Raw genomic sequence first — 23,177 nt, 5'->3', positions numbered from 1 at the left:
GGCTCAGTAATTGTGGCACACGGGCTCAGTTGCTCCACGGCATGTGGGATCTTCCCGGACCAGGGCTCGAACCCGTGTCCCCTGCATTGACAGGCAGATTCCCAACCACTGCGCCACCAGGGAAGTCCCACACTTCACTTTTTAAAAAAGAGTTCCTTAAACATGAGGTGATTTCCCTGTTCCATCACTTGCTATATTATCTCCCTCAGAAATTTTCTCTGGACCCTATTTTTGTCCTATTTTTTTATTATTATTTTTAAAACTTTTTATTTTGTATTGGATTGGAGTATAGCCGATTAACAATGTTGTGATAGTTTCAGGTGCACAGCAAAGGGACTCAGCCATACATATACATGTATCCATTCTCCCCCAAACTCCCCTCCCATCCAGGCTGCCATATAACATTGAGAAGAGTTCCCTGTGCTACACAGTTGTGGACCCTCTTTCGAGGCAAGATGTTTTCCTTCGTAACAGTTGATGTACAAGTCTATTTGTAAATAAACAACACTTGACAAGTTTTTGAATTGCATTCATGTGCATTTTTAATTCAATTCCCATGATACTCCAGTAGGTGAGTCAGATATTCCCCAGAGACAATGTTAACATGACATATTCAACGACATCCAGAAGCCAGGAGTAGAAGTGAGCTGAAATGCTCCTTACCGTGGTGCCCCCAATTCCGTGACTAATCTATGTCTGACACATGACCTTCAGTATCTCCGAGGGAGCTATTTGGAGGTCACGCGTTACACCATTTCCCAGAACTAACTGAGCCCTGGTAGACTCAGAATGGCCCACAGAATAGGAAACCAGTGCCCAATTTTTCATCAGGAAAAAATTATCCAGGGGGTCACAAGATCAATTCGTCCACTCTGCCTTATCACAGCACTCATCTTTCCAGTCCTGAACTATCTTCAGGATTTTGTTGTTCACCACTGGGCCCTCCAGTCTTCTCATCATATCCACTCCATCGCTCTGTTTCTTCTCCCTGAGAAGGATAAGAATCAGGTTTGGTTCTCCTATGCTCGGTTTTCTTTTGCAGTGCTGGAAAATATGTAAAACCTCTAGGACAGAAATTTACCACCCATGAGATTGATATAGTAAGTCCCCTACATACGAACACGTTCCATTCTGAGAGCGCGTTTGTAAGTCCAATTTGTTCATAAGTCCAACAAAGTTAGCCTAGGTACCCAACTAACACAATCAGCTATATAGTACTGTACTATAATAGGTTTATAATACTTTCCACGCAAATAATACATAAAAGCAAAGAAAACATTTTTAATCTTACAGAACAGTACCTTGAAAAGTACAGCAGTACAGTATAACAGCTGGCATACAGGGGCTGGCATTGAGTGAACAGGCAAGAAGAGTTACTGACTGGAGGAGGGAGAGGAGGTGGGAGATGGCAGAGCTGAAGGGTCATCAGCAATAGGAGACGGAGGGCAAGCTGCACAACCCGTAGAGGACACACGCACGAGACAACGTACACCAGACAGGTGAACTAACTTACGTGACTGGATATGCGAATGCACGTTCACATCTCTGAAAGCTCGCAACTTGAAGGTTCGTATGTAGGGGACTTACGGTAAATGGAATATTGCCTGCCGTATCAGTAAACAAAGGATGTCACAGTCATCAGTGATTGCAGCCCAATGGTGAGCTGGTGAGCACCGAGGGAACTCAGGAGGGAAACAAAGAATACCTGCCATCTAGCAGCCATCAGACTGCAGCCACTCCCCACGGTGAGCCCCGAGGGAACTCAGGATGAGAAAACGCAGGATACTGGCCCCAAGTAGCTGAGATACATATCAAAGGAATGATTGCAGTGAGCCCAGACTCTTGCATCTTCCCATACATAGAAAAGTGCTAAATGCCTTAACGCGAGATATCTGCTTTTCTTTTATTAACAGTAATCTTTTGTTCCTACCACCTGCCCTTTGTTGCAAAACTCCCGTATATCCTAGCTCCCCCCTCGCCTCCTCGGAGCAGTTTTCTCAGGGTTACTTGAGACGCTGACTCCTGGGCTTGAAGTCCTAAAAATTCCCACTGAATAAAACCTACCTCTCAACTTTTAGGTTGTGAATACATCTTTCTAGTCAACAAGCTCAAGATCAATGGTGCAGCTCTCAAGAGCTCAGGGATGAAGCCCAGGTGCCTTGGATCCACCAATTACAAGGTGTGGCAGGTGCCTCCAAGTGGCCCCAAAGATCCTTCTTCCTGTTATTCACACTCTCATGTAGCCCCCTCTCTCACTGGGCTATAGTGGGTCTGTGTGACCATTAGAATAAAGCAGAAGGGATGGGTCTTTCAAGATTCAGTAATAAAAGACCGTGGCTCTGTTTTGGGCACTTTTGCCCCCCCTCTGCCCCCTTCTTCCCTCTCCCATCACTTGTTCAGGAGGGAGCTAGTTGCAACGTTAGGAGCAGCCTTGCAGAGAGCAACCGAGGCCTCCTGCCAACAGCCACATGGGTGAGCTTGGAGGCTGGTCCTCCAGCCTCATCACCCTCCAGTCAACATCTTAACTCAGCTCGTAAAAGAGCCTGAGTAGAACCATCCAGTTAAATCGCTCCCATATTTCTGGCCTTCAGAAATTTTACAACAAATGTGTGTTGCCTTATTAAGCATTGAGATAATTTATTCCAGGGCAATAGATAATGAATACACCAGCTATTTCCTATGACCTTTGCCCAGAATCCATCGATAATTGAGATCATGATGGTCTCAGGCACTGAACTTAGTGCCTTATAGATGCACTTTCTTCCAATCCTCATAGTGTCTCCTGGAAGAGGATGCCAACCCAATATTACAGAAGGAGAAACAGATCCCCTAAGCCCTTCACAGCCGCAGATCTGGTAAGTGATGATAACACATTCATTTGTTTAAGACAGGAGAGAAGGTGAAGAAACAAACAGTTTAAGAGCAAACGGCTACATTTTTACTTTGTTTTTTTTTTACAGTTGGCCAAGAGGCACATGAAAAGATGCTCAACATCGCTAATTATCAGAGAAATGCAAATCAAAACTACAATGAGGGGACCTCCCTGGCGGTCCAGTGGTTAAGACTCCGCACTTCCAATGCAGGGGGTGCGGATTCGATCCCTGGTTGGGGAGCTAAGATCCCACAAGCTGTGAGGCATAGCCAAAAATAAATAAATATAAATAAAAAAAAAACTGCAATGAGCTACCACCTCATACCAGTCAGAACGGCCATCATCAAAAAATCTAGAAACAATAAATGCTGGAGAGGGTGTGGAGAAAAGGGAACCCTCCTACATTGTTGGTGGGAATATAAATTGGTACAGCCACTATGGAGAACAGTGTGGAGTTTCCTTAAGAAACTAAAAATAGAGCTACCGTATGATCCAGAAATCCCATTCCTGGGCATATATCCAGAGAAAACCATAACCCGAAAGAATACATGCCTCCCAGTGTTCATTGTAGCACTGTTTACGATAGCCAAGACATGAAACAACTTAAATGTCCATCAACAGAGGAATGGGTAAAGAAGATGTGCTACATATATACAATGGAATATTAATTACTAAGCCATAAAAAAGAACAAAATAATGCAATTTGCAGCTACATGCATGGACCTGGAGATTATCATACTGAGTGAAGTAAGTCAGACAGAGAAAGACAAATACCATATGATATTGCTTATATGCGGAATCTAAAAAAAACGATACAAATGAACTGATTTACAAAACAGAAACAGACTCACAGACTTAGAGAATGAACTTATGGTTACCGGGGCGGGGGGAAGAGTGGCGGGGAGGGGTAGATTGGGAGTTTGGGATTGATATGTACACACTATACTTAAAATAGATAACCAACAAGGACCTACTGTAAAAAACAAACAAACAAACAAATAAATATTTTTAAAATGCAAAAAAAAAAAGAGCAGACAGTAGAATCCAGGTTTATCTTCTCATTTCACACGCAGGAGTTGTGGTTTGTCAGCCACATGAAGGAAACTATAAATCCCCAGGAGGGCTTTCCTGGTGGCGCAGTGGTTAAGAATCCGCCTGCCAATGCAGGGGACACGGGTTCGAGCCCTGGTCCAGGAAGATCCCACATGCCGTGGACCAACTAAGCCCGTGCGCCACAACTACCGAGCCTGCACTCTAGAGCCCGCGAGCCACAACTACCGAAGCCCACGCGCCTAGAGCCCGTGCTCCGCAACAAGAGAAGCCACCGCAATGAGAAGCCCGCGCACCGCAACAAAGAGTAGCTCCCGGTCGCCACAACTAGAGAAAGCCCGCGTGCAGCAACGAAGACCCAACGCAGCCAAAAATAAATAAATAAAATAAATACATTTATTTAAAAAAAAATCCCCAGGAAAGGAACAAAGGTCGTTAGCAACATCTGCCAACAGCATTTGGGGTCCAGAATATCACCGCTGATGAGGAGCTTTCATAGGGCTCTGTGTCCTGCACAGGGAGCCCAGTGGATATGTACAGACAGACCTCAGATCCCCACTTCCTCTTCCTGACGGCCTCACGCGGGAGGAGGATGCCCCCAAACCCGATGTCGTTCTTGCTCAAGTCCAGGTATCTCAGAGTTTGGTTGTTGAGGAGCACAGAAGCCATGGCCTGGCAGCAGACGGAGGTGAACAGGCACTTTTCCAGCCTATGGGAGAGAAAGAGGGAGCAGAAAAGTCACCACATCCTTCATCTGAGAGTTCAGCCAGCCTAGCTGCTCACAGCCTAGAAATCACACTCCGACCAGAATGAGTCATTTCTTTCAAAGTAGCTTATTTTTCTTTCCGAGTATAGTTGATTAACAATGTTGTGTTAGTTTCAGACATACAGCAAAGGGATTCGGTTGTACATATACATATATCTATTCTTTTTCAAATTCTTTTCCCATTTAGGTTATTACAGAATATTAAGCAGAGTTCTCTGTGCTCTACAGTAAGTCCTTGTTGGTTATTTTACATATAGTAGTAGGACTTCCCTGGTGGCACAGTGGTTAAGAATCCACCTGCCAATGCAGGGGACAGGGGTTCGATCCCTGGTCAGGGAAGATCCCACATGCCGCGGAGCAACTAAGCCCGTCTGCCACAACTACTGAATCTGTGCTCTAGAGCCCATGAGCCACAACTACTGAGCCCGCGTGCCACAACTACTGAAGCCTGCGTGACTAGAGCCCGTTCTCCGCAACAAGAGAAGCCAGTGCAATGAGAAGCCCGTGCACTGCAACAAAGAGTAGTGCCTGCTCGCCACAACTAGAGAAAGACTGCATGCAGCAACGAAGATCCCACCAACCAACAAACCAACCATCAATAAATAAATATGGTAGTAGTTTTTAAAAAATTGTAGTTGATTTACAATGTTGTGTTAGTTTCTGGTGTACAGCAAAGTGAATCAGTTTATGTACATACATATATGTATATATATCTTTTTCATTTGTGCTCATCTAGAAATTTATTTCATACTTGAAAATATACTTCACTCACTCTAAGAGATGAATCAATACTTAAAACCCAAGACTAGGACTTCCCTGGTGGCACAGAGGTTAAGAATCTGCCTGCCAATGCAGGGGACACGGGTTCGAGCCCTGGTCCGGGAAGATCCCACATGCTGCAGAGCAACTAAGCCCGTGAGCCACAACTACTGAGACTGTGCTGTAGAGCCCGCGAGCCACAACTACTGAGCCCGCTCGCCTAGAGCCCGTGCTCTGCAACAAGAGAAGCCACTGCAATGAGATGCCCGCACACTGCAACAAAGAGTAGCCCCTGCTCGCCGCAACTAGAGAAAGCCCGCGAGCAGCAATGAAGACCCAACACAGCAAAAAATAAATAAATAATTAATTTAAAAAAAAAAACAAAAAAAAACCCCAAGACTAACTTTCTGGAGTAAAAGAATTGTGACCTCCAGAACTCCCTTCAAGTAGTTAATTAGCAACAAAAATGAAATCCATTATCAGGACTAGTCTTAGAAATTAAGGATGTAACATAATGTGATTTAAATGCTCTAGACTTATGTGATATCACTTATATGTGCAATATTAAAAATAACACAAATGAGTATATATGCAAAATAAAAGTGAGGCAGGAGATAGATGGGCTCCAGGCTAGACATTTACAACTGGCCTCCTGTTCACACTTCCTGGGGAGAGAAGAAGATGGGCTCCAGGCTGGACATTGATTACCAGCCCCCTGTTTACATTTCCTGAAGCAAGAGACAAACGGACTCCAGGACTACATATTTATGACCGGATTCCTGTCTATATTTCGAGATCTGCACCTCGATATAAAAACCAGTAACAGAAATAGGGTAAATAACCAGACACTGGACATTTTTATGGCAGGGACAGAGTGGGACAAACCCTGTTAAAAGATCAAGAGGTTACGTATTTCCCATCCTTGGGGCAAGGGAGACATTGCACATGTGCAGAAAGGCTCCTTGGGGGTCAAAAAGGAGGGGCACCACCCCATAACATGTGATGCTAAGGCCGTCCCGTAGGCCTCTGGGCTGAAATCCATCTTGGAAAAAAGTTGCGCACTCAAGTTGGGGAGGGTCCTAGGGCAGGTCAGGTGTGGAAAAAGAAATCAGATAATTGGCCACAGGTAAACAAAGACCCGGAAGAACTGCCGTATATGAATGACTTAACCGCCTCTTTACGGGGCTCCTCGTCATTGGGGAGGGTGCCCCACCCTTTCCCTCTGGGTGTGCGTCTCTGCCCTGCTTCTGTCTTAACTAAGCAAACTGTTTCTCTGTGTGCTCTTTCACCTGTTGTTGTGCTATGTCTCTAATAATAAACTTTGTACCTGTTTTACAGGTTTCTTTTTTGCCTCTGTGAGAAATGCATTTTTCCCTGGGGGCAAGAGCCAGCGGGTGTGGTGGCTAGGATTCCTGGTTTTCATCCAGGCTCCCCAGGTTCAATTCCTGGGCTGGGAATTAAGATCTCGCTTCACGCCACCTCTCACTGCTGCCTCTCCGAGATCAGAAGCAGTCTCAGAGACATAGAAAACAAACTGGTGGTTACCAAAGGGGAGAGGGAAGAGGGGAGGGACAAATTCGGTGTATAGAATTAAGAGATACAAACTATTATGTATAAAACAGATAAGCAACAAGAATATATTGTACAGCATAGGGAATTGTAACCATTATCTTATAATAATGTTTAATGGGGGTATAATCTATAAAAATACAGAATCACGATGCTGTACACCTAAAACTAATATAATATTATAAATCAACTATACTTCAATAAAAAATAAAAGCTAACATTTCTGAGTGAAAAAAGTGATCTAGATTTAGAACCCAGATCATACCAATAGTGAACAGAAAATGCAGGTAGGAAAGTGGCAAAAAAAAGTTGTATATGTATAACTGAATCCCTTTGCTGTACATCTGAAACTAACACAACATTGTTAATCAACTATACGCCAATAAAAAATTTAAAAAATAACTCAAAAAAAAGTTTCAACCTTTGTCATCAGAGATGTCTATAAATCTTTTCTAAATATTTAGGGTAACCACTAAAACAATTAAAAATAGGATGAATTCTTTCAAATCACTTGGCTAGTATGCATGTTAGCATAGAGACCTTTAGGAGAAGGAAAAAATATATACAAAAAAAAGATTCCCTAAGCATAAACATTGATTTTGGAAGACTCGCCATCTAAGGTATTAGTCTAAAATTAACAAATTCTTCTTTATCTTTCATTGAATGGAAGAATTTAACAATGGTCCTTAAACCCTAGGATTCACGGGAATCATGGGAGGTGATTGTGAAGCACAGACTGGGGGTTCCCCACCCTCAGGGCACCACAAGATCCAGCAAACCCACTTCTGGGTATGGACCCAGAGGAATCGGAACCAGGATATGGAAGGGATACCTGCACCCTCATGTTCATAGCAGCACTATTCACGATAGCCAAGACATGGAAGCAACCTCAATTCCCATCGACAGATGAATGGATAAAGAAGATGTGGTATATACATACAATGGAATACTACTCAGCCAATAAAAAGAATGAAATTCTGTTTGTGACAACATGGGTGGACCTTGAGGGCATTATGCTCAGTGACATAAACCAGACACAGAGAGAAAAATGATGCAAGAATTTGCCTTTCTAACAACTTCCCTGATGAAAAGGTTTCTAGTCTGAGGACTGTACTTTGAGAACCACTGTTCTGAAGTTTCCAAGTCCTCCAACCAAATGGAGGGAACACCCCAGAAGTGCAAAACACATTCCCACATTCTACCCCAAGAGAATTTTACAGACACTTGGTCTCAAAGAAGGAAACGGGGACAACTTACTCAAGAATCTGTAGGCCAGAGTCAGGGTTCATCAGGGCCTGACAGAGCAGGATAACCCCGTCGTCCTTCAGGCTATTAAAACCAAGGTCCAGACTTCTCAGGTTTTTATTTTTATCAAGAGCAGAAGCCATATCCCGACAGCACTCAGAGGTCAAGGCACAATTTCTCAGCCTGCAGAGAAACACCAACCAAAACACCCTTAGCTTTCTTTCCTGCCTTTTTTTTTTTTCCGGTATAACAGCTTTATCAAGATATAATTAACGTGCCATATATTTCACCCATTGGAAGTGTACACACCATTGGTTTTCAGTATATTTACAGAGTTGCACAACATTTACCACGATTCTAGAACATTTTCATCACCCCAAAAAGGAAAACGGTGTACGTTTTAGCAGTCATTCCCAATTTCTTCCCCCACCCACCCCAGCTCTAGCAACCACTAATCTGCCTTCTCTTCCTGTCAATTTGCCTATTCTGGACATTTAGTATAAATGGAATCATACTATATGTGGTCTTTTGTGATTGGCTTCTTTCATTTAGTGTAATATTTTCAAGATTCATCCACTTTGTAGCATGTATTAATATATAGTTTGTTGCTTTTTATGGTTGAATAATATTCCATCATATGGATGGACCATACTTCATCCATTCATCAGCTTTTGGACACTTGGATTGTTTCCCACTTTTTTGTTACTACAAATAATGCTGCTATGGAAATCCGTGTACAATTTTTTGTGCAGATTTTGTTTGTATTTCTCTTGCATGTATACCAAGGAGTAGAATTGCTGACTCATGTTACGTCTCTGTTTAACCTTTTGAGGAGATACCGGTCTGTTTTCCAAAGCAGCTGCACCATTTCCTGCTTCTTTTTGGGATCCTGAAAGCTTCAATGGGTTCAGGGGATATTGTGTGTCAGTTCAGCATTTCTGGTTTTACAAGCCAGCAAATTTCTTTATGGTTTAAGACAGTCTGAGTTTAATTTCTGTCAATGACAGCCAATGTGCCCTGATACCTAGGGGAAGTCATCAAAAGAATTCAGGATAGAGTGAGATAAATACCAAACAGGATATCACTTAGTATGTATCCTGGTCCATATCACTGAGGTTGTTACATGACTCACTTCTAAGCAGAAAGCCAGGTCACATTACAGTATTCTGATCGCAGAGGTGTAACACTCACTCCCAAACTCTAGGAGTTAGAGGAATACATTGGATCAGAGGTTCCCAAACTTTCTCCATTTATGCCCTCCTTAGCATCTCACTTTTTTCTTATCACCCCTGTACTTCATTAAATTTTGCTCTGTGGAATTCCCTGGTGGTCCACTGGTTAGGACTCCACGCTTTCACTGCCGAGGGCCCGGGTTCAATCCCTGGTCAGGGAACTAAGATCCCACAAGCTGCACGGCATGGCCAAAAAATAAAAAAATAAAATAAAATCTGTTAAAAAACTTTTTTGCGATGCACTTGCTCTCGTGATCACAATTGCTAAAGACGGAGCTTTGCAAAGATATGACATCATTGAAAGGAATGTAGCACAACCTGATGTTAGAACAGAACTACCTCAAGCTAATAGTTCTTGCGGCGATGAACAGATGTCAGTATCTCTTCCATTTAAAATATCCTGCAGCGCCTCTGTGAGTTCACCCCTGGGTACCTCGGCACACAGTTTGAGAACTCTGCCGCTACATAATTTGCCTCTGAAACTGAAATCATAACCACCTTCCTCTTTATTGTGCTTTCTTCCAGTATCAGCACAATGCCTAATATGCAGTAGGTGCTTAATAAGTATGTTGCATAAATGGACACATATATCACAATCGCGCTCCATCGCCCTATTCTACTCCAGGGAGTTCCCAAAAGAGGACATTTGGGGACTTACAACAGCCTCTGCAGAGGATACTGAGAGCGTTGCAAGGCATTCCAAAGCTGTTTCGCCCCGTCATCCTTCAAGGCATTTTTTGCCAAGCTCAGATGGGTCAGATTCTTGTTACTCGCGAGAGAAGAGATAAGACTTTTGCAGGAAAGTGACGTGAGGTCACAGTTCTCCAACCTGTGGGAGAGACACACACAGACGGGATGCAATTTAATTCATGCCTGCGACAGGATTTTCCTTGTCTCGTGCTGAGAGATGAAGATTTCAATCAGGGCTTTCCTTCTAAATGCAAACGCCTCATCCTACTTCTGTTACCAGGTCTTAGGGCTTCCCAGATTTAAGGGGGGGGGATAGCAACTTTGATGTGAGAAACAATTGGGGATCAGGAAAACAGTTACAGAGAGGGATGAAGAGGGAAGAGAAAGGGACCAGCAATGACTAAACAGTAAATAACATATATGGAGGTGACCTGGGAAGAGACACCATCTCACAAGGTAAAGAAAAATAGAAACATGCACTGAAGACAGAAGCGGGCACTCGTATTAGAGAAACTAAGATGTATAGGAAGGTCCTGAAAACGTTTTCGTGTGTGGTGAGGAAAGTGCAAACGTAAAGAAGAAGTATCTAATGTTGTAATAACTTTGTATGGTGACAGATGATAACTAGACTTATCGTGGAGATCATTTTGTAATGTAGAAAAATATCAAAAAATATATCAAAATATCAAAAATATCAAAAAATATACTAGAGAATGGACTTGAGGATATGGGGAGGGGGAGGGGTAAGATGTGACAGGGTGAGAGAGTGGCATAGACATATAAAAAAAAAAAAAGAAAAATATCAAATCACTGTGTTGTACACCTGAAACTCATATAATTTTGTAAGTCAATTATACTTCATTTAAAAAAATAATAAAGTGGTACTTGAGTCATAAATAAACAATAACACGTTATTTTCTGCTCAACAGATTGGCAAAAGCAGTAACAGTAACAAGAGTCGGATGAGAATTTGGAGTTGGGGGAACTTTCATACACACCATTGGTGGGACTGCAAATTGGTACCAACAGTCTGGAAACAAGCGTGGTAGGACTGAAGATGAATGCTCTCCATGACGTGGCAATTCTACTAGCGTGTGTCGGTGTGTCGGGGTGTGTGTGTGTGTGTGTGTGTTAATAGCTCAACTATCGGTGGCAAGTAAGATGGACACCTAAATTGTTGCACATTCATACAAATGTTATCCTTCAGCACCAAAGAGGAACAGCCTATAGAAACAACAAAACACTGATGAAGACTAAAATGTCAGTTGATTGGAAAAAGCACACATGCTCAATGAGGCCACTTATGTGAAATACAAAGCACTGCAAAACAGTGCTCTGTTTAAGGATCCATATACAGTATTATCAGTGTAAATACAAATAAGGAGCCTGATCAACCCAATTCAAGATGGCTGTGGGGGGGTGGGGGTCATGGGGTTGGGGATTGATATGATCAGTGGGGAAGGAAAATAGTACTGTTAAGGTTCTATTTCAAAAACTGGATGATGGATACATCAGGCTCATTATAGTTATATATTCTAGGATATTAGGTGCAAATATGTACTTTTATGTAGTTCTGTCTCTCTGTCTCTGTCTCTGTCTCTCTGTCTCTCTCTCTCTCTCTCAGCTCAAGCCTTCATTGCCCCATCTATGTCATTAACAATCACGACTTAATTTTGCTCCATTATACACACATTCCCCCATTTCTGTTTTTCTCCTAGAAACACTCAATCTACCAAACAACTGGGCAACAGCATGACAACCACAAAAAGACTTACGACAGCTTCTCCAGTTGGGCCACTGGCAGGTGGTGACATGGCTCAAACCTCTCCAGGGAGCTACGTTTCAGCATTAGAGTCTTCAGGTGAACGTTGTTTTTGAGATTCCTGGCAAGATCAGCCCAATTTCTCGGGCTGAAAGGGCAATCTTCCAACCTACAGAAGCCACGCAAAAACGCTGAACCTTAGCTCTTGGGGAAAATGGTACCCACATAGCCACCTAGACCTCACCTACTGTCTCACATCCTTGTTCTTCACCCAAGAGTGACTGGAGGGGTGATTTCCATCTTCCCTGAGTAAACCTGCATCAAATTCAGCGTCTGAATTGCAAATAATCAATAGAAAATAATACACACTCAGAGCCATGACAAATTGGCATTGGCTAACTGTTGGGCTCTAATTCCAAACCAGGGACTTGATTCTGCCTTTGCAATACAACTTCTTTTTACATTTATTTGCCAAACCATTTTCAGGATAAAGAATGAGATTCAGTCAAACTATGGCCCTTGGACCAAATTTGCATTACCACTTGGTCCTGTACAGCCTGTGAACTGAGTGATCTAAAATTTTTTTTAAATTTATTTTTGGCTGTGTTGGGTCTTTGTTGCTGCACACGGGCTTTCTCTAGCTGCAGCGAGAGGGGGCTACTCTTTATTGCAGTGCGCGGGCTTCTCATTGCGGTGGCTTCTCTTGTTGCGGAGCACAGGTTCTAGGCGCACGGGCTCAGTAGTTGTGGCACGAGGGCTCAGTAGTTGTGGCTCGAGGGCTCTAGAGCGCAGGCTCAGTAGTTGTGACGCACGGGCTTAGTTGCTCCGCAGCACGTGGGATCTTCCCTGACCAGGGATCGAACCCGTGTCCCCTGCATTGGCAGGCGGATTCTTAACCACTGCGCCACCAGGGAAGTCCCTAAAATTTTTTTTAATAGTTAACGAATATTTTGTGACACATGAAAATTAAATGAAATTCAAATTGCAGTGTTCATACATGAATAAAATCATTAGTGAATTACATAATTATTACAGTTAATAATACAATTGATACTTAATAAATCATTAAAGTTATTGATGAACACTATGAATACATAATTATTAATCATAATAAAGTTTTATTGGAACACAACCATGCCTATTCATTTGCATATTGGCAATGGATATTTTAGCACTCTGTCACCACTATTTAATTCAGATGTTATAGCAGAGTTGAACAGTCGTGACAGAGACTGTATGTCCTGCAAAGTTGAAAATATTCCTTACTTGGCCCTTCATAGAAAAGGTTTGCTGAACGCTGACACCGATAATAATACAGTAAGAAAAATTAGGAAGTAATGAGTTTTAACTATTACCTTTGTTTTTTAATATAATTTATTCGATACTAAGTTTATGTGAGTTAGTTTTTTAATAATGCTGTTTAACAACCCTCACCAAATTCCTGAATGTTTAACAATAAGCTCTTGCAAGCCAGGGTGGGCTGGCCCAAGCTCACCCCTAGGGCTATGGTTTCTCTATCTCAGACACACCTGGGACATCAAATTGTAGTTTTCAAGCTGAGTGAAACTTAGAACCAGAGGGTAGAATGGTGGTTGCAGGGGCTGGGGTGGGGGAAATGATGGTCAAAGGGCACAAACTTCCAGTTAGAAGATGAATAAGATCTGGAGATCTAATGTGCATCATGGTGACGATGGTTAACAAGACTGTAGTGTGTACTTGACGTTTGCTAAGAGAGTTGATCTCAAGTGTTCAGATGGTGGCTTTGTGAGATGGCAGATGGGTTAATTAGCCTGATTGTAGCAATCATTTCACAGTGCGTACATATATGAAATTGTCACCTTAAAAAAAATCTGAGTGAACAGCCATAAAAAAGAATGAAATATTGCCATTCGCGGCAACATGGATGGACCCAGAGATTATCATACTGAGTGAAGTGAGTTAACGACAAATATTTTGATATCACTTATATTGGAATCTAAAACATAATGTAAATAAATTTATTTATAAAAGAGAAACAAACTCACAGACATAGAAAATAAACTTATGGTTACCAAAGGGGAAAGGGGTGGGGAGAGGGATAAATTAGGAGTTTGGGATTAACAGATATATACCATTATATATAAAATATATAAACAACAAGCGTTTACTGTATAGCACAGGGAACTATATTCAATATCTCACAATAACCTATAATGGAAGAGCATCTGCAAAAATATATGTATAACACAACAATGTAAAGCAATTATACTACAATAAAGATGTTAAAAAAATATATATGTAGGGCTTCCCTGGTGGCGCAGCACTTAAGAATTCCGCCTGCCAATGCAGGGGACACGGGTTAGAGCCCTGGTCCGGGAAGATCCCACATGCCGCGGAGCAACTAAGCCCGTGCACCACAACTACTGAGCCTGCGCTCTAGAGCCCGCGAGCCACAACTACTGAAGCCTGCACGCCTAGAGCCCATGCTCCACAACAAGAGAAGCCACCGCAATGAGAAGCTCGCACACTGCAACAAAGACCCAACTCAGCCAAAAATAAATAAATAAATTTATAAAAAAAATATATGTATAACTGAATCACTTTGCTGTACACCTGAAACTAACACAATATTGTAAATCAGCTATACTTTGAAAAAAGAAAAAAGCTGAGTGAAACTGACAACTGATTACAGTAAGATGTCAGGCAGGCTGAGCATGTAACCCCCACCTCTGAACGGACCGCCTGGGTGCCAGGGTTCTCTCTCCATCCCTCCCAGTCTCACCTCAGACACTGTAGAAAACACTGAGGGTGTTTCAAGGCATTGCACAGAAACTCCATGACCTTGCATCTCACTTCCGTGTCTTGTATTTCCAAGTATCTCAGGTACTGGTTTTCCACCAGAACTCTGATTAAGTCTTCATTCAACACGAGGGGGCTCACATGCCTAAAGCTGCAGAGGTAAGCAGTGTCCGGTTATCATAGGCTCGCATCAGCCCATCAGCTCTTTTTTCTTGAACAGCTTTATTGAGGTATAATCGACACACCAAAAAAAGTGCATCTATCATATATCTAATGCACCCAATTTCATGAGTTTGGACGTGTTCATACACCCATGAAACCATCACCACAATCAAGGTGGCTAATTAGTTTTTTTTTCCCCTCCAGCTTTGTTGAGATGATACAGATAACAATGTATCAGTTTAAAGTGTACATCACTTGTTGATTTGATGCACTTAATATTGCAAAATGATTACCACCTGAGCATCAGCTAACCACCTCCATCTGGTCACATACTTACCATTTCTATTTTGTGTTTAAGAACATTGAAGCTCTTAGCAACTTTCAAGTATACAATACAGTATTGTTAACTATGGTCACCATGCTGTGCATTAGATCCCCAGAAAGTATTCATCCTTTAACTGGAAGTTTACAGTACATTTTGACCAACATTTCCCCATTTGCTAATTAGTTCTTCTTCGTTCAATCAGTCCATAAATGCGTGAGGCCCCTTTCTGTGCAGCCCAGGGCTCCAAACTGGATTCTCTTCTCAGCTCAGCCTCCTAGTTGGACGACCTTACGTGAGTCACTTAATCTCCCCAAGATTCATTTCACGTCCTCGAGAGAGCTCATGACATTTTCCACTTAGGACGGTCACGAGAATGAACACAAGTGATGCTTGTAAGAGGTTCTGCATAGGGCTTGATGTAGAAAGGAAGGCACTCAAAAAATGGGAGCTAGGGACTTCCCGGGTGGTCCAGGGGTTAAGACTTCGCCTTCCAATGCAGGGGGTGTGGGTTCAATCTCTGGTCCGGGAGCTAAGATTCCCACATGCTTTGCGGCCAGAAAAGCAAAACATAAAACAGAAGCAACAGTGTAACATGTTCAATAAAGACTTAAAAAAAATTGGTCCACATCAAAAAAAATCTTTAAAAAAAAATGGGAGTTAATGATAATCATTATAACAACAGGAGAGAAAATAGGTCAGATAATGGTCAAGTGGGCTATTTCAAGGGATTTTGATGAAGTATTGAGTTTCTGGGTTTTAAAAACCATAGGGAGAGGGTGTATAAGGTAATAGCTAAGAGAACTGATTCTGGAGCCACTGATTCTGGAGTTTAAGTCTGTATTCCAATTACATACCAGCTGTGTAACCTCGTGCCCTAGCTTCCTCGTGAAATACCTACTTCTCTAGGATGGTGGTGAGTTTTAAGAGCACTGAAATGTCATGCTGGACCTAAGACAGCCCAGCAGAGGGTGAGTGCTACATAAATGTCTGTACATTTTTTGCTATTGAAGGTAATGTTGCAGTGATGTTCTCATCCATTCCTCCGAGTATGTGCATATGTATTTACCTTGGGTGGATTTTAAAAAGTGGACCTTGGGGTCAAGGTGTACATGCATTTTTCATTTCGTAGAGCCTGCCAAACTGCAATTGGATCTGGCTCACCTTCTTCCCTCTTTCATGGAAATCTTGACCTGTGACACGCAGGGGCCTGCAAAGCGTGATGCATCACAGAAGTGTGGTGTGGTGATGGAGGAGGCGAGCCTCAGACCGTCTGAGGTGGAGAGCGTTCCCCAAAGCTTACCAGCTGTGTGATCTCAGACAAGTCACTTAACCTCTCTGGTTCTCCCTTTAAAAAAATCAGGATAACAGTACTTACCTCAAAGGAATGCAGTGGTACACCATACTAAGTACCTGCTTAGCACATGACGATTCGAGCAGTAAAAACAACTAGGAGTTTTATTTTTTTGAGGAACCTCCATGCTGTTTTCCACAGTGGCCGCCAATTCACGTTTTCACCAACAGTGCACTGGGGTTCTCTTTTCTCTACATCCTCACCAACACTTATTACCTCTTGTGTTTTTGATGACAGGTGTGAGGTGATATGTCATTGTGGTTTTCATCTGCATTCCTCTAATGTTTAGTGATGTTGAGCCTCTTTTCATGAGCCTGTTGGCCATCTGTATGTCTTCTTTAGAAAAACAACCTCACTTACACGTGGAATCTAAAAAATTACGAAACTCATAGACAAAGAGATCAGATTTATGGTTGTCAGAGGCGGGGGGTGGGGGAATTGAGTGAAGGTGGTCAGAAGGTACAAACTTCCAATTATAAGACAAATAAGTGCTGGGGTGACTGTAGTTAACACTGCTGTGTGGTAGATTTGAAAGGTGCTAAGAGAGTAGACCATTCAATCACTAGGAGAGAACACTTTGGTAACTGTATGAAGTGATGGATGTTAACTAAACTTACTGTGGTCATCATTTTGCAATATATGCATGTCAAGTCATTAAGCTGTAAAACTTAAACCTACAGTGTTATATGTCAATTATATCTCAGTCAGACTAGGAAAAAAAACCTATGAACGCGGATGCCTTCAGCACGTCTAGTGTGAGCAGAGAGGGAAACAGACTGTTTCCACGGAATTCCTTCCAACTAGGATTTGTTTTATACTCACATCAGCTTTTGGAGTTTACAGTGTGGATGTTTCAGTGCTGTAGAAAGGACCTTCACTGAACCAGGATCCATAGTACTGTTTGTCACAGCCAGGACTTCCAAACTCTCATGTGTCCTAAACACAGAGCAGAAGTCTTGCCACCAGAGATAACACCTATCACTGCCCTCTGGTCTGTGTGGGAGAAAAAGGGAAAAGGGCTCATCGTTAGAGATTAAGCTTGAGAAAACCCACTAGCAAACCCAGGGCTTCCTTATGATCACAGACCCCTTTATGACTGTCATAAGATGCCCTCATTTAAGAAGATGCCCAGCAGAACTGTTACAGGATTTGTCATTTCATCCCGGGAAGACTCGTGGCCTCACTTCTATTTTCCTGTGACTTAGGGAGAAAGGGAGCTGCCTTTTAATCACTTAGGATTTATATGCGGGCAGAGATTAGGATGCAAAATATAATCCATATTCTTACTCTGTGCATATGAAATTGTTACTAAAAAGAAAAAACTCTATATAGGAACAGAATAAGGGAAAATTATTCTTTCTTTTTTGGGGGGTGGGGGAGGGGCATGGTGAGTGCAGAATCCAAAATCCAGAGCAAGACCAGCACGTACTGTCTTTGGCTCTGGGAGTACCTCTAATTTCCCCCTTCATTCTTCCCCATCATAGAAAGTCTCGTTGGACAGCACTTCCTTAGAGACTAAAAGGCTTATGATGTACAGAATTGGGGTGATAGATGAAACGGAGTCCCCACATACATGGGAAGGAGGGTGTGCAGCATAGAGGCAAGGTAGGTGAACCACTCCTCTTGTTTTTTTCCAGGATTCTCCCAGTTTTAGCATGGAAATCGGCACCCCAGGAACACCTTCTGTTTTTTTTTTGTTTGTTTGTTTGTTTTGTTGTTTTTTTCTAACATCTTTATTGGAGTATAATTGCTTTACAATGGTGTGTTAGTTGCTGCTGTATAACACAGTGAATCAGCTATTCATATACATATATCCCCATATCTCCTCCCTCTTACGTCTCCCTCTCATTCTCCCTATCCCGCCCCTCTAGGTGGTCACAAAGCACCGAGCTGATCTCTCTGTGCTATGCGGCTGTGTCCCACTAGCTCTCTATTTTACGTTGTGTTCTGTTTTTAAGACTGAAAGTCCCATGTGCAAGGGATCCCCTCAAGACAGAGGTGGTCGCCCTAGATGCCCAGGAGATGGTAGGCAAGGTCCCCGATAGGACCGTGAATCTACCAAGGGAGAGATGGGTGCACTTACCCAGAGGCAGGAAGGGGATCCGGGTAGAGCCTGCTCGCTTTGGTGATGATCAGGGTGATAGTGAGCTCTAACTCCTGCAAACGTCGACAGAACTTAAGGCAAAAGGCAGACACTTGCACGTCTTTACTTCTGCTGATGACCAAAGTAGCTTTACGACAGTTGTTTAGGATCTGACTCACAAATACCTCCTCCCGGATTTCATGCAGACAGTTGAATAGCTGTGGGACCCCGTGGTGCGGGGTTGGTGGATCACATTCATGGCGCTGGCCTGCGACTTTCAGCAATTTCTTCTTGTTGCCCAAGGACACCTTGCATCTGAACACCTGCTCCACGGCTAGAGCGCACGTGTTGTTTAAAAGGCCAAATAAAAAAAGTGCCATCTGGGCGAGATGGTTTCTCTTTCTTCCGGGATGTGCTATCAGGCGTAGGCATGGAACCGGTCCAACACATGGAAATTTCTGAGTCTTCGTGGGAAGCAGAGAACATACAACAAGGCGGCAAAAAATTCCTGGAAGCTCAAGTGGGCAAAGGCGTAAAGGTCTTTGTTGCCCACCACCCTTCGAAAAATATTCACGCTGACAAAAGTCTCGACGTCTGTTTCATCCAGTCTGGCCAGGCTGAGATCTCTCTTATTAAACACCCATCTCCTTTCCCACATACGCTCTGCGGCCAAGGAGCACAGACCTTTCAATTGTTCTTGGTGAGTCTTATTGAAAAGGTCTCTAACCCTGGTTGGAAACAAGCTGGAAAGAAAGTAGACGAATACAGCTGTGGCGTTTGGAAGTGTGTGCAGGAGATTTGCTCCTCTCTCCACCTGCTGTTTCAGACAAGAACATACCATCCAGCAGATGACAGGGACCGGGCACACGGAGAAGAGAATCGTGTTTCCCGTGACAAAACGCAAGGCTTCACCGGCTTCGCTCTTGTTTCTGAAGTACGTCCTGAAATACCTGGATCTCTCAGGCACACTAAACCCTGTAAGGGTTATCAGAGACGGGCATTTCAGAAAGGGATTCAAGTTCTTCCACGAGGTGAACCTCAGGAAGATGATTAGCGTGGCCCCGGGAAGCATTCTTTTGCTCAGCAAACTGGTCAGGAGGACAGACCAGGGCACCTTCTGGCTCCAGTCTTCACTCAGGTCCTCTGGGCTATCTATGAGGGTTGAGGTTAGTTCCTCGAAGCCATCAAAGAGGAGCAGAAGCTGGTCTGCTTTGGATATGATCTTGGACGCCAGAGCCCGAGACCCGGACAACTTGCGTGCAATGAGCTCAGCAAAGCTTTGCTCGTCCAACTGGCGCATCTCCTGGCAATGGAAGTAGAACGCGTTCCAGAGCTTGTGGGTGTAGAACTTGTTTTCTGCCCATTCTAACATCACTTTTTTGGCCAGGCTTGTTTTTCCAACCCCGGCGACCCCCTGAAGAACCACAGTCTTGGGCTGTCTTCCTTGAGGTTTTCTGGGAAGAAGTAGACAGGGTAAGAATGTCTCTTCTCTGTGTAGGTCTTGGTAAAAGAAGTCCGTGTGGTTCCCAGGCCAAGCGGTCCTGTTCCATAGGGTCGAATATTCATTCATCAAGTGTAGTCTGTACTCCCGTAATTTATCTGGATGAATGAGATGGGAGAGATACGGGGTACAACGTCAGTTGTTTGTGAGAACTGACTGAACAACCGGAAAACGAGCCTTGATGTCTACATCCAGCTCCAGGACACAGTGCATCAATCACGCATGCTTCCGGAGAGCAGTGCGTCAATTAAGAAGCTGCAAGGGACAGAACAGACAACTTGAAGTGCTGAGACAAAGCAAGAACTGCTCGTTACATAAGAAGTGGGGGGCGGTTATAAAGCTCTTGAAATTGGTTCAGTGACCCCATAGCTTCTATTGGCACCGTAGTTCTTTGGTCCTTTCTTCCTATTTCTTAACTCTCAGAAGATGGCTGGGGTAGCTTTATCTATGTTATTTGTATTTTTTTAATTAAAAAAACATTTCCTTTTAATTTTATTTTGGCTGCGCTGCATGGCTTGTGGGATCTTAGTCTCCCCGACCAGGGATAGAACCTGGGCCCTTGGCAGTGAAAGCGCTGAGTCCTAATCACTGGACCCCCAGGGAATTCCCTAGAATCCTACTTTGATGGTCCAGGACAATGGAGTAGGGGAAGGAGGGATGGATTAAGATAGCTGCTGTATTTGCCTACCTATTGACCATTCCTAGCCTGGCAACAGCACCCTACATTTTTTGGAGAACCGCCCCCTTCCCACTCTCCGACCGTTACTTTGGACGGTGGCTGGACCTACCATCAAGCTGTCTCATAAGCACATGAGCCAGCGTCCACCCACCAGAGCATTTCACCACGTCATTCATCGAGGAGCTCATGGTCTCGGTTCATTCAAGGGAGTGAGCTCCAGGACTTGTGCTGGAAAAATGAGAAATAAGCACTCTTTTTTCCTGCTGGTGTTGCTAAGGGCAGCTGGTGGCAGAAACGGCCAGTGTGCAGAGGAGGGACCACTCAAGACTGAATCCAGTGGAAGGAGGGAGAGAAGTGATGTCTCGAGGAGGTAGCGTGAGCCCCTGCATCCAGCTGGGTCGGTGGCTGGACTTCCTGATTAGGTGAGTGCCCAGCTGCTCTTTTTTCTGAAGTTCTGATTCACAGAAGGGACACTAGACATACTCATTTACAACCTGCCTTGCCTTGGTGACTGGGCTTCTCATCCCCACCCATAGCCTGTTTTCCACCAGAACCTACACAGGGCCAGCACATACCAGACTCATCTTCCTCCAAGTTCATTTGTGTTTCTCTTGGGTTCAAGGCCTCTGGTTCCAAGTTAGGTAAAATGTCTGGAACAGACAAACAAAGGAGCCCCTCACTGGAATGATAAGGTGGACAGAACAGGGAGAGCAACACGGAGGTAACGGGACCTTTTAGGATAGTGGCGGCCACGTCATTCACGAGTCTCATTCTCTCTCCACCTTAGTTCAGGGAGAAGAAGACTACCTAGACCTCCCATCGCGATGTTAGGAAGTGAGAAAATGGTGGTGTGTCAGAAGGTCCTTAGGAGGGTGTTTAATAACATATAAATGTACAGCCCAGCCAGACACTGCACTCACACACACACATATATGTAAAACACAGGAACACTTTAATGTGCATGTATGTGCATTTAGGAAGCAACCTAAATGTCCATCGACAGATGAATGGGGAAAAAAGACGTGGTACATACATACAACGGAATAGTACTCAGCCATAAGAAAGAATGAAATAATGCCATTTGCAGCAACATGGATGGAATTAGAGATATGTGGAATCTAAAAAAATGATACAAATGAACTTATTTACAAAACAGGAATAGACCCACACACACAGAAAACAAACTTATGGTTACCGAAGGGGAAAGGTATGGGGAGGGATAAATTGGGAGATTGGGATCGACATATACACACTACTATATATGAAATAGATAACTAATAAGGACCTACTGTATAGCACAGGGAAGTCTACTCAGTACTCTGTAATGGCCTATATGGGTAAAGAATCTAAAAAAGAGTGGATATATGTATATGCATAACTGATTCACTTTGCTGTACTAACACCTGAAACTGAAACTAACACAACACTGTAAATCAACTATACTCCAGTAAAAATTTAAAAAATAATAAAATAAACAACAATATCCTACTGTATAGCACAGGGAACTCTACTCAGTATTTTGTAATAACCTATAATGGAAAGAATCTGAAAAAGAATATATATATATTCGTACATATATATATATACGAATTACTGTGCTGTACACCTGAAACTAGCACAACACTGTAAATCAACTATATGTCAATGAAAAAGGGAGCCAATTTCCAAATTAAAAAATAAAACCATAGTCGAAAGAAATAAAAAATAAACGCTTTAATATACATGTATGTATGTGCATATATGTGTATATATCTATGTATGTGCATATTTAGATGTATAAGAAAATAAAGTGTAAATATAGTGTATCTACATAGGAGTGGCTAGTGAAGCGTTTAGCTCTGTAGCACCCAAGCCCAACCCCACCTTGTACACCTGATTCTTACTCACCGTTCAGCTCCATCTGTACCCGAAGACACAGTTCGGCCTGGTTCATCTTGGCGAAGATGTCGTGAGTCACCTCCCAAGCTAGGCGTCCAGGGAAGCACTCAATTAGGAGGTGAACCACCTCCCCCCACCGGGCTGTCTTCAGCTGGTCCCAGCTGATCTGGAGAGAGCCAGGTCTGGGGCTCTCTTCCACTAAAAGCTGCTTGAACCTCTGTAGGTTCTCCTGGCTTAAGTAGACCATGTACAGCATGACTCTGTCTTTGAAAGGGAAGGTGGAGGAGGAAGAGGATGAGAAGGAAGAAGGGGAGTGAGAGGAGAAGGAAGGGGGGGAAGGAGAGGAGGAGGGGCAGGAGGAAGAGTCAGAACTCCAGTTCACATCACTCATCGTTACTCAAGGCCGAGAGCCTCAGCGCCAGCGATAAGGAGGACCAGTTGGGGGAGAGAAGAGACGCGACCTGGGGAGACATGA

At 43.3% G+C, this 23,177-nt stretch overlaps 1 protein-coding gene across 1 annotated transcript; it reads right to left on the bottom strand.

Moving 5' to 3' along the window:
- Positions 1–858: 858 nt before the first annotated feature.
- On the bottom strand, positions 859–23,093 carry LOC133077791 (NACHT, LRR and PYD domains-containing protein 8-like). The gene is given in 11 exon segments (XM_061172536.1): positions 859–988; positions 4,482–4,631; positions 8,274–8,444; positions 10,152–10,322; positions 11,959–12,114; positions 14,707–14,874; positions 17,384–17,554; positions 18,645–19,083; positions 19,086–20,243; positions 21,400–21,474; positions 22,712–23,093. Coding segments are annotated over 11 exon segments (3,171 nt in total).
- Between the last annotated feature and the right edge of the window lie 84 nt (positions 23,094–23,177).

Source organism: Eubalaena glacialis, chromosome 18 (assembly GCF_028564815.1).
Source record: "Eubalaena glacialis isolate mEubGla1 chromosome 18, mEubGla1.1.hap2.+ XY, whole genome shotgun sequence".
NCBI classification, from domain to species: Eukaryota; Metazoa; Chordata; class Mammalia; order Artiodactyla; family Balaenidae; genus Eubalaena; species Eubalaena glacialis.
The sequence above is the reverse complement of the archived record's forward strand: the minus strand, read 5'-3'. Positions and strand labels throughout refer to the sequence as shown.